The 15,774-nt window shown below is 38.0% G+C and overlaps 1 protein-coding gene across 50 annotated transcripts in view; it reads left to right on the top strand.

The window, feature by feature from the left end:
• SORBS2 (sorbin and SH3 domain containing 2) overlaps positions 1-15,774 on the top strand; it is a 204,679-nt gene that overhangs the window by 161,495 nt on the left and 27,410 nt on the right. For 40 of the 50 annotated variants that reach the window (XM_070460026.1, XM_070460022.1, XM_070460025.1 and 37 more), the window contains 3 exons: positions 1,882-3,462; positions 5,757-5,845; positions 7,212-7,258. In XM_070460026.1, coding sequence (XP_070316127.1) covers positions 1,882-3,462; positions 5,757-5,845; positions 7,212-7,258 — 1,717 coding nt within the window. The remainder of the gene's footprint in view (positions 1-1,881; positions 3,463-5,756; positions 5,846-7,211; positions 7,259-15,774) is intronic. The other 10 variants (XM_070460056.1, XM_070460058.1, XM_070460059.1 and 7 more) reach the window with 1 other exon arrangement.

The raw sequence follows: 15,774 nt of genomic DNA on the forward strand, positions 1-15,774 counted from the left end.
ACATAAATTGGGTTGGTTTTTTAAAAATTATTTAATTCTAGACAAAAGTTTGTCTAACCTATGAAAGTTGTTTCTTTAATCACTTGGTTTATACTTTGGTCAGTATTCATACATACAGTAGAATATCCACATTCTGTATGTAATATAGTGTTCAATTCACAACAGTCCATAATTGTGAAGTTTGTTTATCACCAAGCCATTTTTCTATATGGCCTGTCTCCTCTCTGGAAGTTTAGTGAATTGTGTTGAAAGGGAGCAGTCACTACTTCAGGTCTCTGTTTACATATTACTGCAGCTGTAACAAGAATAATCCCACAGCAGAAACCTAGGATTGAACCAGCATCCATAGGTACCTACGATTTAGGGACCCAAGGTCTTTTCCAACCGTCTGGGGTTGAAACAGAAGAGAGAAGCAATTTGAAGTGTGAAAGAAAGTGAGCTGTAAATGAAGTTTCCATAAAGTAGCAGAGATTCAGCTACACATACCAAACGCAGGCACTGAAAGTGATGCCACATAAAATTAAAGCTAAGAGTTTGCTGGTTTGTGAGAAAGGATTTTTGGTTCTGATGATGGGGCTCTGTATAGGCAGGAGGTGCTAACTCTTGTCCATGGCCTAGTAAAGCTGTACTTACTGGAAGATTCAGATTCCAGCATTCAGAGGGAGGAAGTCCCTTTCGATATACCATTCCTCAAATTATCAGAAGCACCCTTACCAGAGTCTACTCATTTATACAAACAAATATCCTAAAGAAACCAACAGGTCATGAAATGCTATTGACTCACTATGCTTGGATTCCTGCAAAAAGTTAAAAGGATTCTTTCTGATTACTTTAGATATTTGCTCTTATCCCAGGGGGTATTAACTTCCTTTCCCAAATACTATATAGCTACTTAATGTGTTTATGTACTTTTGAAGAATTTGGGGAAGGCAGGAGCTGTCAATAGAGATATTTTCTTTCACTAGGCTTATTTTTAAGAAAAAAATGTCCCGTTAGATGTAATGTGGTCTGTCATTTATTAATTTACTCAGCAACACAAAAGAAAAGACTATTTCCATAAGAACTATTTCCATCAGGGTTAGCTCTACATTATTATATTGCAAATGATTTTTTAAAAAGAACTTTCCTGGAAAAAAGCAAGTGCATTTACTTCTGATCAAAGTTTTATAATATATCCAGTTATCCTTATGGGAACCTGCCTAGTAAGAGGTTGAAAGTAGAGAAATCAAAGAGTAAATTTGTTTGTTTAAAAAGGTGCTAGTTGGTTTATTTCTTAGAAAAATATTAACAGCAGTAGTTCACAGCAACTGAACTCAATTTTACAATTCTGGAAAATATTCTGTCTTGCAGCTTTTTCTATATAATGCCCATGAAAAATTATTTGATATCATTATTGGAGTATTAATTAAATGAAAATGTATAAATTACTCTTTACATCCGTATTATTATAAGTCAAACAAGACTCAAATTCTGATCCTATTAAGATGATTAAATCTATAACATTTTTAATTACAAAACCTTTAAATCACTACCAGGTCATGCTATTGGCTTACAAGGTACTATTAGATTTTTGACATACCATATTCACAGAAAGATGGATGAAGTATGCAATGGAAATAAGTATATTTAGCAATACGAGTTACTTTCCATACACAGTTTGGTTAACTATTGTCTGCAAAGCTATGCTTATTGCTTTAGAATTAGACGTTTTTCTCTAAGTTGAAGCTACACATATGACATTTGGTTCCTGGACTGAACCCCACTAACTGCTTTCTCTTTGCTGTGCTATCTGATGCTAACTGACATGCTGTCCTCTTAACTTCTTGGAGCCTTTTAACTTCTCCGATGTCTCTCTTCCACCACGCTGCCTTGGACTGGAAGGTGGGGACGATAGCCAAACGTGTCCATCCCTTTCCAGTTTCTCAGGGTTCAATGGCCACCCCTCCCATGAGTTAGATTACTGTAATGCTTACAGACAGCATCTAGATGTCCCGCAAGACTCGCAGAGGGCCATTACTTTCAAAAACGGCTGGCAGATGGCCCGGCAAAATGCAGAGGTCTGGAGCAGCACTGAAGAGACCGTCTCCCCCAAAATCAAATCCCGTAGTTGCGATGACCTTTTAAATGATGACTGCGACAGCTTGCCTGACCCGAAAACCAAGTCGGAAAGTATGGGTTCTCTGCTATGCGAGGAGGACCCCAAGGAGAGCTGCCCCGTGACCTGGGCTTCCCCCTACATCCAGGAGGGCCGCAGTAACGGCAGATCAAGGCTCCGACACAGGTCGGCCCACGACGCCCCGGGCTTCCTAAAGATGTACAAGAAAATGCACCGCATCAACCGCAAGGACCTGATGAACTCCGAGGTCATCTGCTCCGTCAAGTCAAGAATAATGCAATATGAGAAGGAACAGCAGCGCAAAGGCCTGCTCCACGGATGGAGCCAGTCTTCCACCGAGGAGGTGCCCAGGGACATGGTCCCCACCCGCATTTCTGAATTTGAAAAGTTGATCCAGAAGTCAAAGTCCATGCCGAATTTGGGAGATGAAATGCTATCTCCTGTAACCCTGGAGCCGCCACAGAATGGTTTGTGTCCCCAAAGGCGGTTTTCCATTGAGTCTTTGCTGGAGGAAGAGAATCAAGGTAGACACCCTTCTCAGGTACCGCGAAGCTACAAGTCTACAGCCCTGGTGCCCATCCACATTGAAGTCACCAGTGACGACCAGCCGAGAACCCATGTGGAGTTTTCTGATAGCGACCAGGATGGAGTTGTGTCTGACCACAGTGATTACATTCACGTTGAAGGATCGTCCTTCTGCAGCGAGAGTGATTTTGATCACTTTTCTTTCACATCCTCTGAAAGTTTTTATGGATCCAGCCACCATCATCACCACCATCACCACCATCATCACCGGCACCTCATCAGCTCCTGCAAAGGCAGATGCCCTGCCTCCTACACTCGATTTACCACGATGTTAAAACACGAAAGAGCTAAACATGAAAACATTGATGAGCCCAGAAGACAAGACATGGACCCTGGCCTTTCCAAACTGGCGTTTCTGGTCAGTCCTGTGCCTTTCCGGAGGAAAAAAAATTCAACTCCCAAAAAACAGATGGAAAAGGCAAAATGTAAGACATCTGTGTTTGAGGCTCTGGACTCTGCCCTTAAGGACATCTGTGACCAAATTAAGGCTGAAAAGAGAAGGGGAAGTTTGCCAGACAACAGTATATTGCACCGTCTTATCAGTGAACTGCTGCCAGATATTCCTGAAAGGAATTCATCACTCAAAGCCCTAAAAAGGAGCCCCATGCACCAGCCTTTTCACCCACTGCCTCAAGAAGGTGCTATTCATTGCCCGCTGTACCAGAACGATTGTGGGAGAATGCCTCACAGTGCCTCCTTCCAAGACGACACCAACAACAACTACCACCACCAAGACCATGACAGTGCACTGAACCTCCAAGGTGGATCAACTTTTCTTTCTTTTCCCTTGTGGTTCACAAACACACCCTCCAGTTCTTTCATGTTTCATTCCTACATCTCATCATTCTTGAGCTCTGTGACCACCTGGATTCATTATGTGTTGAATAGTTCTCATTTGTCCCTGGGATATTTGGACTTGATGTGTGGCTTAAAGTGATCACAAAAATTTACTCATTCAGAATCAAAAGGGATAAATAGTTTTGCAGCTGGATGATAGGGTTGAGATAACTGTTACATAGAAATGACAAATTAAACTTATTTTATCAGTTTATAAGAATTTCAAGACAGAAATCATAATTGAGTATCAGTATCCTTAAGAAACTGACAACTTTGCATTAGCTCCTTTTTTGTTGTGTAAAATGAATCAAAATCAGTAGTTTAATATCTTTTCCTTGATTCTATTAACTTTCTAGTCACTCACCCAATAAATAATTTGCTGACATTCTATATAGAAGATGTAAAATCAGCACACTCAGGAAGAAAAACCAAAATATGTAATGTAGTAATTGATGCATGATTAAAAGAGAATAAATAGGACTTGTTTAATAACTTTCTTCTTTTAAAAGATACAACTGATAAAATTTTTGTGAATATATCTTTAAGCTGTATATGTAAAAGTCTCATTTCCATCATTCATTTATTCATTTTCTCTTCCTCTTCATTATTTAATCTATTTTCTATTTCTGCTAAAAACAATCCTGTACCGACATTTGAATTAGATTATTTAGGATAAAAGTGACTCTCAACTTCATTTTCATAGATTCCTTAAAGTGGGACACAAGGACAAACAGCAACTCAAATAGAGAGGACATTTTTTCAGGTATATATTACTGGAAAACACAGGATGTTTTGATATTTTTATCCAATCCTTTTCATTAATGCTTAAAGTGCATTTGTTTCCTGTGTAAATTTTAAGAAGCTGGAATGAATCTTCCAGGCTGAAACTTAGATTGTTCACAGAATTTTTTATGCACCAGACATTCCAAAGTGCTTTATACACATTTTCTACTTAACATGGCATAAACCTAGATGATAGATATTACTGTAAGCACTGTTTTACAGATGAGGAAATTAACACCCAGAGAGGACAAGAAATCTGACCAAAGTCACACAATGAGTAGGTAGCAGAAACAAGATTCAAACTCATGCAATTCAGAATTTGAGCACAGAACATTTGAACACTGAGCAAACGCCACAGAATCTGAGCACAGAGTATCTATAGGGAAAAAGAGTCATAATTCATATTTCAAATTAATGTAACATATATAACCTGACTGTTAGTAACTATTGCACAAATTTGCTTATCTTGTTAGTATTTATGTTTGTTTTCATTTATACCATGTGACATGCTTCAAAAATAGTAAATCTACATTTTTAAAATCAAAGTCAACAACTTGAAATTTTCACTGATTGAGACAGGTCATAATGTAATGTTTTCATAAATAACCTTTTCCAGTTATTCAATGTCATTTACATTTCTACATATAAAAGTATAAGATATAAAGATACCATTAATAGATACTTGCATCTTTATTTTATAATGCAATTAATTATGTATATTTTGTTTTAGAGCGAACAGAAACGATGCAATAGTTCATAAGTCACTGGCCACCAATACGACACTTTCTGTTTAAAAAATTTTTATCCTTTTGTTTCTGGGGATAGATATTCACTTTCTAATAAGATAGTTGAGCACAAAGGAAGCAAACAGATGATGGCCTATTAAGCCTTAAACCTTAAGATGTCATCTTCAGACTCAATAAGTCATTAAACACAGAGAGAAAGAGAGAAGAGAATGGCCACGATGTAGTTCTGCCATCATCATATTTTTTTGTTTTTCATTTCTGCATCCTTAAGTTGTTCCATAACATGCTTCAGTTTTTATAAATGGTTGCTCCCATCTTCATCTTCTTTAGGCTCTATCATAGAAATTATAAACTGGTGGCAAAAAGAACAGCAAGTATTAAATCTTTGAGAGGAAAAATCCATGTAACTTTGAACTACCTATAGTAGGTGCTGCAGCATAATTATATCAGCAGCATAACAATTAAACCTTTATAATACTTCTGAAATCTTGGATACTTTTCCTCTAAAAGTGCTCTGTTTTGTGTCTTATATCACATCTTTGTAATTACCTGTGAGTTTTAGGCCTGTGCTTTCCATTGTGGTATCTCTCCACATTTGAAGGGGAATATAGCTGCCCCCAGGGGAAATGGCTCATCAAGTCTGCTTTTGATTACGTGGATACTCACTCTGGCCCTGTCCTTTCCAACAGACCATGAGTCCCCTAGGAGTTACTCGGCCACACTGACTGATTTTGGAAGAACCGCACCCAGGGAAAGAAGAGGAACTCCAGAAAAAGAGGTAGCCTGCTTAGTGGCATTTGAGTCTTTTTCAACAATATACTTGAGAAAGCATTTGCCAGCTGAAGTTATGTCCAAAACCAGTAAGACCAGATTAAAAACATAAAAGTGTTGATGGAGAAACTAGAAATTAGTTTTCCCTGGAGCCTGAGCAAAGGATTTGAAGCCACTGCATTCTAACCTGAGCAGCACGTCTCCCCCAGTTGTAGTCCATTTTTGAGAGTGACTCTCTGAGTCTTGACCTGACCTGTAAATCAATAGCTTTGTCTGAAACAGTCTTGAGCTGGGCCACCCCTTGGAGGAAGAAAGATTTCCCTATCCAGATTTCTGGCCCAGCGATGAAGGGGACAGTCCTATCAGCTGTGCTGCAAATCAATACCAATTCCATGGAAATAATTTTTGCTGCCCTGCTTTTGTTGGGGAGGATCCCTGAAAAAACCCGCTGTTCCTGGGAACCCCCAACCTGCTGGCTCTTGTCCGTGGTCCTGAGCCAGGGCTGATGGTCTAGCTTGTACTATCTTGAAGCCAGGAATGTTTGATGGAAACAGAAGGCTGGTCCTGGACCATCAGCCACTCCAGAAAGTTCTCTACCAGTGTCTAACATGGTCCAGTGCCTGTGGATCCAGGATCCAAAGTCAGGAATGATCCAGGATGCCCAGAGTACACCAGAGTCACAGGGAAAGAGAGGTGAGAGGATGATTGGCATCAGAGAGGAAGAGCTCAAGTGAGTAGATACTGGTGCCCCAGGCAGATGTGTGAGCCCCACAACGCGAGTGTGGGCTTGTGTTGAATCTGCTCAGGACTCAAAGATGAGCAGCTGGTTTACTGGGTGCTAAAGGATTCCTGAACTCCCCAGGGAATACAAAATGACCAAGCCCATGCTTTTGGTCACTAACTAGCCTCTCTGCAATAACTTGGCTATATTTCTTTGCTACTGTGTTAACAAGTGTTTAGTAAAAGGAGTAAGGACTTCCTTTGTGACTTTTTCCAGTCCTTTAATTATGGTTCAGAAGCTGTGTCAATACTTAAGACACAGAACAATTGACCTTCCACAGTTATCCCGGGAAAACCAAAATATACCTAGGACCAAATCCTCTGCAGGCATTTTATTCCCCATTCATGGCAAACATTTACCTTAGTCCCTAAGATGAAACGTGATATTCAACAATTATGGTGAATAGGTCATCTGTTATAGTTTAACTATCTAAAAAGAACCAACTGATTTGCCTATAAATTGCATATATGATTTACATTGTATATGTTTAACAATCGTTCAAGTTTCATTTCTCTTTAATTCATATGAAACTGCTTTTTTAATAGGAAATCCAAAACGTTAAGTTAACATCAACTATTTCCTTCCTTTTCAGAAACTGCCTGCAAAAGCTGTTTACGATTTTAAGGCTCAGACATCCAAGTAAGTATAAGCATTCATCATATGATTTAAGTTGACTTTAAATACATAAATAATACTTTAAAAGACAAATATTGCACTGTGATGTGTTACAAATAAGACCTAGTTCCCAATTCAGCAATCAACTCTAATTAAATGGTTCTTTTTGAATTCATTGGGATGTGGGGGTAATTTTATTTTCATTTTGAGTTTCATAGAGAAACATTGAGTTTTAAATTACCCTAAATATGTTAGAGCACAGTGAGTTCTAAAGGATAGGAAAAACAAAATGAAATTAAGGATCTTTGTTTCTAGAATTTTCATGTCAAGAATGAAGTAAAAATAAAGTGTTTGGGAGTAATTAACACTTAGAGAATTTGATAACATTTATTTATCCAACTATATCAAGAATAGTTTGTGGTTAAAGACTAAAACTGTGTACAAAGACTCCTATAGTAAAAATCTCCATTTCTCAATACTCAAAGCTTAAAGACTCTGAGTACATTTTTATCCTGTGGCCTTTTTTTCTTTTTCTAAGAGGTTAACATTTTATCTATTTATTTGGCCACAATGAGGGTTATGTGGGATCTTAGTTCCTCAACCAAGGATACAACCTTCCACCCTCCACACTGGAAGCATGGAGACAGAGTCTTAACCACTGGACTGCCAGGGAATTCCCTATCCTGTGGTCTTTTAATGTTGGTGTTTTCACAACACAAATTGTGTTGGAATTTTTCACTTTTTTTTTTTAGGAACTTGTTAATCAGATGGGCACATGGTTAGGGAAAGCTAATAGTAAGCACATGAGGAGGTTTAAATAGGAGCAAGACTTCCAGCTCTGTTATGGTCCATGTCACATGCCTAACTTAAGAAACTTTGGTGTCCAATAGAATTCAAGATGCTGGCATTAAATTACACTATGCCATTTAGATGGAATATATACATCAGTCAAAGCATTTGTTCATAAAAATGCATATTATATGAATTAATAAAGAATTCATCTCTGGCAGAAGACATATAAACAATAAAACCACTCAAAATTTGGAAATGAATAAGAAAATGCTATTTAGAGGGGAAGATGTTGAACACGAAGGAAAGCTTACAGCCTTTTTTTCTGATGACAGAAGTAATGTCTTCTCTGCCTCCACTGCTATTCTCCGGGTGTGGTGTGATCATTCATACAAGGCATGTCAGTTTTATAAAATAATGATTTAAAACATGTAAATTTCATTTCTTCTTTAATGACAGTCAAATGTGTCCTCAGATGTGTGAAGCCCTGAGGAATGACAGGGTGTATAAAATATGCTCAGGGCTCAGAAGCTTTTTGAGAAATCTGAATTAGAAGCAAGCATCGGAAGACAGATGAGGTGCAGTGCAGAGGAAAGGTGTTTGTGGTGGCGATTGTGTCATGGATTTCATCTGCTCCAAGTGCCAAGCCCCTCACCCTCCTCCATGGCCAAGTCCTCATTGTGAAAGTGTGAACGTGGCAAAGGTTCGGGGAAACCCACTCTCCCGCACACTGCCCATGGGAGTGTAAATGACACAGTTGTTCTCAAGGGCACCTGCACTACCTCCACCAAGGTCTTCCTCAGCCAATAAAATCTAATTGTATTATGCACCTTTAGAGAAGTGGAGTGAGTAATCACCCATGGAACCCATCCCAGAACTTCCAGTTCAGTTCGGTCGCTGAGTCGTGTCTGATTCTTTGTGACCCCATGGACTACAGCACGCCAGGCCTCCCTATCCATCACCAACTCCCAGAGTTTACTGAAACTCACATCCATTGAGTCGGTGATGCCAACCAACCATCCCATCCTCCGTTGTCCCCTTCTCCTCCTGCCCTCAATCTTTCCCAGCATCAGGGTCTTTTCCAATGAGTCAGCTCTTCACGTCAGGTGGCCAAAGGATTGGAATTTCAGCTTCAGCATCAGTCCTTCCAATGAATATTCAGGACTGATTTCCTTTAGGATGGACTGGTTGGATCTCCTTGCAGTCCAAGGGACTCTCAAGAGTCTTCTCCAACACCACAGTTCAAAAGCATCAATTCTTTGATACTCAGCTTTCTTTATAGTCCAACTCTCACATCCATACATGACTACTGGAAAAACCATAGCCTTGACTAGACGGATCTTTGTTGGCAAAGTAATGTCTCTGCTTTTTAATATGTTATCTAGGTGGCTCAGACGGTAAAGCGTCTGCCCGCAATGCAGGAGACCCAGGTTCTATCCCTGGGTCAGAAAGATCCCCTGGAGAAGGAAATGGCAACCCACTCCAGTACTCTTGCCTAGAAAATTCCATGGATGGAGGAGCCTGGTGGGCTACAGTCCATGGGGTCGCAAACAGTTGGACACGACTGAGCGACTTCACTCACTCACTCTAGGTTGGTCATAACTTTCCTTCCAAGAGGTAAGAGTCTTTTAATTTCATGGCTTCAGTCGCAATCTGCAGTGATTTTGGAGCCCAAGAAAATAGTCTGTCACTGTTTCCACTGTTTCCCCATCTGTTTTGCCATGAAGTGATGAGACCGGATGCCATGATCTTAGTTTTCTGAATGTTGAGTTTTAAGTCAACTTTTTCATTGTCCTCTCTCGCTGTCATCAAGAAGCCCTTTAGTTCTTCAATTTCTGCCATAAGGGTGGTGTCATCTGCATATCTGAGGTTATTGATATTTCTCACGGCAATCTTGTTTCCAGCTTGTGCTTCATCGAGCCCAGCATTTCTCATGATGTACTCTGCATATAAGTTAAATAAGCAGGGTGACAATACACAGCCTTGACGTACTCCTTTTCCTATTTGGAACCAGTCTGTTCCATGTCCAGTTCTAATTGTTGCTTCTTGACCTGCATACAGATTTCTCAAGAGGCTGATCATGTGGTCTGGTATTCCCATCTCTTTCAGAATTTTCCAGAGTTTGTTGTGGTCCACAAAATCAAAGGCTTTGGCATAGTCAATAAAGCAGAAGTATATATATTTTTTGGAACTCTCTTGCTTGTTCAATGATCCAGCAGATATTGGCAATTTGATCTCTGGTTCCTCTGCCTTTTCTAAATCCAGCTTGAACATCTGGAAGGTCATGGTTCATGTAATTTGAAGCCTGACTTGGAAAATTTTGAGTATTATGTTACTAGTGTGTGAGATGAGTGCAATTGTGCAATAGTTTGAGCATTCTTTGCATTGCCTTTCTTTGGGGTCAGAATGAAAATTGACCTTTTCCAGTGCTGTGGCCACTGCTGAGTTTTCCAAATTTGCTAGCATATTGAGTGCAGCACTTTCACAGCATCATCTTTTAGGATTTGAAATAGCTCAACTGGGATTCCATCACCTCTATTAACTTTGCTCATGGTGATGCTTCACTAAGGCCCACTTGACTTCACATTCCAGAATGTCTGGCTCTAGGTTGGAGATCACACCATTGTGATTATCTGGGTCATAAAGATCTTTTTTGTATAGTTCTTCTGTGTATTCTTGCCACCTATTCTTAGTATCTTCTGCTTCCGGACAGAAAGTCCATACAATTTCTGTCCTTTATTGAGCCCTTCTTTGCATGAAATGTTCCCTTGGTATCTCTAATTTTCTTGAAGAGATCCTTAGACTTTCCCATTCTTTAGTAAGAAAAAAAATTGTTTCCCTCATAGTATCAATAAATTTATCTGATTGCAACTTAATGACCTTCCTCTTTTTCTGTTCTCAGGAAATGTAAAAGAGTGGTTATGCATCACCCCCAATGTAGTTACATACCTGACACAAAAATCACAGTTGTGGATGACTCATCCAGCTTCAAAAAAAGGCTCACACATCCAGACAGCTCTGAAAGTTTCAGGAGGACTGGCCACATTGTGAAGTCACTTAACCACGAGCTAGATGTGAGGGTTAGCAGACATTTGGCCCAGAGGTCCTTGAAGTCTGGTCCTATCCAAACTGTCCATGAGTGTATCTGTCCATGCCAAATGGTTTTGGACAGGACCATGTATCAGGGACCTTTGGGCAGAAACCAAATATCTTACAGAATATTTGGGCAGGATAAAATGTCCTGCAAGAAATGTGAGTACTTCTTGTGCCTAACATCTTAACAAACAAGAGATAGACATTTGTTTCAAATAATCTGTTTTAAATGCTCTTTTTTTTAACTGAATACATAATGTCTAGATTGTTAACTAGGAAAAAGAGATAAAATGCTATTCCCAACGGTTGTCAGTGGCCACTATTCAAAGGTGGTGGGGGTTGGGGGTGGAATAAACTTATCAAAATGAGATTTCTAGAAAGATGAGCCTCCCGTGACATGAGAACAAGCCCTGAGCCTTTGGAGTAGGAGCACTGATTCCAAGACCCTGGACTACCAGAGAACTAACCCTAGGGAATATCAAATAGTGAGAACTCTCACAAAGGAAACCACTTGAATACAAGACCTGGTATCACCCAACCACCAGTAGCACCCTGTGCAGGGTGCCTCATCTAAACAAAAAACGAAACAAAAATACAAACCCAGTCATCAGCAGACAGAATTACTACCTCACTCAGTGTTGCCCATCAGAGGAAAAACAAACAAAAACTCAACACAAATCTCACCCTATGCAAAACTTACACAAACCACTGGACCAACCTGAGGAGGGCAGAAACCAAAAGGAAGAAAGAATTCAACCTTGAGCCTTACTCAAACAGTAAGTGTAAAAAAATAATGAAAAGGCAGAGAAATACTACACAAATGAAGGAACAAACCAGAAACACAAGTCCAAATAAATGAAGAGGAAATAGGCATTTCATTCTGAAAATGAATTCAGAATAATGACAATAAAGATGATCAAAAACCTTGAAAACAAAATGGAGAAAATACAAGAATCAATTAACAAAGACCTAGAAGAATTAAAGAATAAACATACAGAGACAAACAACACAATTACTGAAATTAAAAATACTGTAAAAGGAATCAATAGCAGAATATCTGAAGCAGAAGAACAAATCAGTGAGCTGGAAGATAAAATAGTGGAAGTAACTTCTGAAGAGCAGAATAAGGTAAAAAGAATAAAAAGAACTGAGGATAGCTTCAGAGACCTCTGGGACAATATCAAATGCAACAACATTCGAATTATATGGGTCCCAGAAGAAGAATAGAAAAAGAAAGGGTATGAGAAAATTTTTGAAGAGATTATTAAAAATAAATTTTAGTTGAAAATTTCCCCAACATTGAAAAGGAAATAGTCAATCAAGTCCAAGAGGCACAAAGAGTCCCATACAGGATAAACCCAAGAAGAAACATGCCAAGATACATATTAATCAAACTAACAAAGACTAAACACTAAGTAAGAATATTAAAAGCAGCAAGGGAGAAGCAACAGGTAATATACAAAGGAAACCCCATACGCTTAACAGCTGATCTTTCAGCAGAAACTCTGCAAGCCACAAGGGAATGGCAGGGTATATTTAAAGTGCTGAAAGGGAAAAATCTACAACAAAGAGTTCTGTACCCAGCAAGGATCTCATTCAAAATTGATGGAGAAATAAAACACTTTTCAGACCAGCAAAAGTTAAGAGAATTCAATACCACCAAACCAGCTTTACAACAAATGTTCACGGGACTTATATAGTCAAGAAATACAAAAGAAGAAAAAAGATATACAAAATCAACCCCAAACAATTAAGAAAATGGCAATATAAAAAAAAAAAAGAAAATGGCAATAGGAACATATATATCAATAATTACTTTAAATGTAAATAGATTAAATGCTCCAACCAAAAGACACAGACTGGTTGAATGGATACAAAAAAGACCCATACAAGAAGCCCACTTCAGGCTTAAAGACACATATAGACTGAAAGTGAGAGGATGGAAAAACATATTCCATGCAAATGGGAAGCAAAAGAAAGCTGAAGTAGCAATCCTCATATCAGACAAAATAGACCTTAAAGAAGAGAAGATTACAGGAGATAAGGAAGGACACTACATAACGATCAAGGGATCAATCCAAGAGGAAGCTATAACAGTTGTAAATATCTATGCACCCAACATAGGAGCACCTCAATACATAAAACAAACACTAATAGACATAAAAGGAGAAATTGACAATAACGCAATAATAGTAAGAGACTTTAACAACCCCACTCACACCAATGGACAGATCATCGATCATAAAAACAGAAAATTAGTAAAGAAACACAAGTCTTAAATGATACATTAGATGAGATGGACCTCATTGATATCTTCAGGACATTCCATCCAAATGCAAAATATACCTTCTTCTCAAGTGCACATGGAACAGTCTCCAGGATAGACCACATCTTGGGTCATAAATCAAACCTCAGTAAATTTAAGAAAATTGAAATCGTATCAAGCATCTTCTCCAACCACAGCACTATGAGACTAGATATCAATTACAAGAAAAAAAACTGTAAGAAATACAAACACATGGAGATTAAACAACACATTTCTAAATAACCAACAGGTTACTGAAGAAATCAAAAGGGAAATCAAAAAAATTCTAGAAACAAATGACAATGAAAACACAACTCAAAACCTATGGGACGCAGTAAAAGCAGTTCTAAGAGGGAAGTTTATAGCAATACAATCCTACCTCAAGAAACAAGAAAAACATCAAATAGACAACCTAACTTTACACCTAAAACAACTGGAAAAGAAGAACAAAAAGACCCCAAAATTAACAGAAGGAAAGAAATCATAAAGACCTGAGCAGAAACAAACAAAAAATAAATGAAAGAGACAATAGTAAAGATTAATAAAACTAAAAGCTGGTTCTTTGAGAAGATAAACAAAATTAACATAACTTTAGCCAGACTCATCAAGAAAAAAGGAGAGAAGAATCAAATCAACAAAATTAGAAATGGAAAAGGAGAGGTTACAACAGACAATGCAGAAATACAAAAGATTATAAGAGACTATTATGAACAACTATATGGCAATAAAATGGATAACCTGGAAGAAATGGACAGATCCTTAGAAAAGTTCAATCTTCCAAGACTGAACCAGAAAGAAATGGAAATTATGAACAATCCAATTACAAGCACTGAAATTCAAGGCGTGATCAAAAATCTCCCAAAAAACAAAAGCCCAGGACCAGATGGCTTCACAGGAGAATTCTATCAAACATTTAGAGAAGAGCTAATGCCTATCTTTCTAAAATTCTTTCAAAAAATTGCAGAGGAAGGAACACTTCCAGACTCATTCTAGAAGGCCACCATCACCCTGATACCAAAACCAGACAATGACAACACAAGAAAAGAAAAGTACAGGCCAGTATCACTGATGAACATGGATGCAAAAATCCTCAACAAAATTCTAGCAAACAGAATTCAGCAACACATCAAAACGCTCATACACCCTGATCAAATTGGGTTTATTCCAGGGATGCAAGGATTCTCAATATATGCAAATCAGTCAATATGACACACCATATTAACAAATTGAAAAATAAAAATCATATGATCATCTCAATAGATGCAGAAAAAGCCTTTGACAAAATTCAGCACCCATTTATGATTAAAACTCTTCAAAAAATGGGCATAGAAGGAACCTACCTAAACATAATAAAGACCATAATAAGCCTATAGCAAACATTATTCTCAATGGAGAAACTTAAAAGCTTTAGCACAGCAAAGGAAACTATAAGCAAGGTAAAAAGACAACCCTCAGAATGGGAGAAAATAATAGCAAATGAAACAACTGAGAAAGGATTAATTTCCTAAATATACAAGCAGTTCATACAACTCAATGGCAGAAAAACAAACAACCCAATCAAAAAGTGGAGAAAAGACCTAAACAGACATTTCTCCAAGGAAGATGTACAGATGGCTAACAAACACATGAAAAGATGCTCAACATTGCTCATTATTAGAGAAATGCAAATCAAAACTACAATGAGATATCACCTCACACTGGTCAGAATGGCCATCATCAAAAAGTCTACAAACAAATGCTAGAAATTCTAGCTCTGAGATGAGATGAACATAATTTTGAAAACTGAAAAGTGAGACCACTGTCCTTTTTTCCCAGATGACTTGAAAATTTTAAATACAAGTCTTTACACATAGAAAGGATATCTTTTCATATTTAAAAGAAAAATAATTAGCTGTCTCTTAATTACTCTTTTTTAAAAGCTAAGCTTTCTGATCTCATTTCCAGATACAAAATGTACTTAGTATAAATAAAACTGTTGGATTGTAAACATGAAAACACTTCGGTTTTTCTTTTCTATATTAGGCACATGCATGAAGAGGGAAGTACTGTATTTGAATGTAAGGCTCTGTGAATCTTCTTTGCTTTTAGGGTTACTGAAATTTTAACACACTTCCATTGTGAAGATTTTAGCACTTCTAAATGTGTGATAATTCTTTTAATTATGCGACCTTTTTCAATTAATTCTTTTAATCAATGTGAAATATTCTACACTTAATATAAACCTCTCTGTGTTATATACTCTGCACACATAAATGCTCCAACTCAAGATCCTGAACAAAACAACACAGATGATTTGGGAGTGGGAAGGCAGATGTGTGGGACTGTGGGGCTCTTGGCAAAAGATCCAAAATAA

The sequence above is a fragment of the Odocoileus virginianus genome, chromosome 32, assembly GCF_023699985.2.
Source record: "Odocoileus virginianus isolate 20LAN1187 ecotype Illinois chromosome 32, Ovbor_1.2, whole genome shotgun sequence".
In the NCBI taxonomy this organism is placed as follows: Eukaryota; Metazoa; Chordata; class Mammalia; order Artiodactyla; family Cervidae; genus Odocoileus; species Odocoileus virginianus.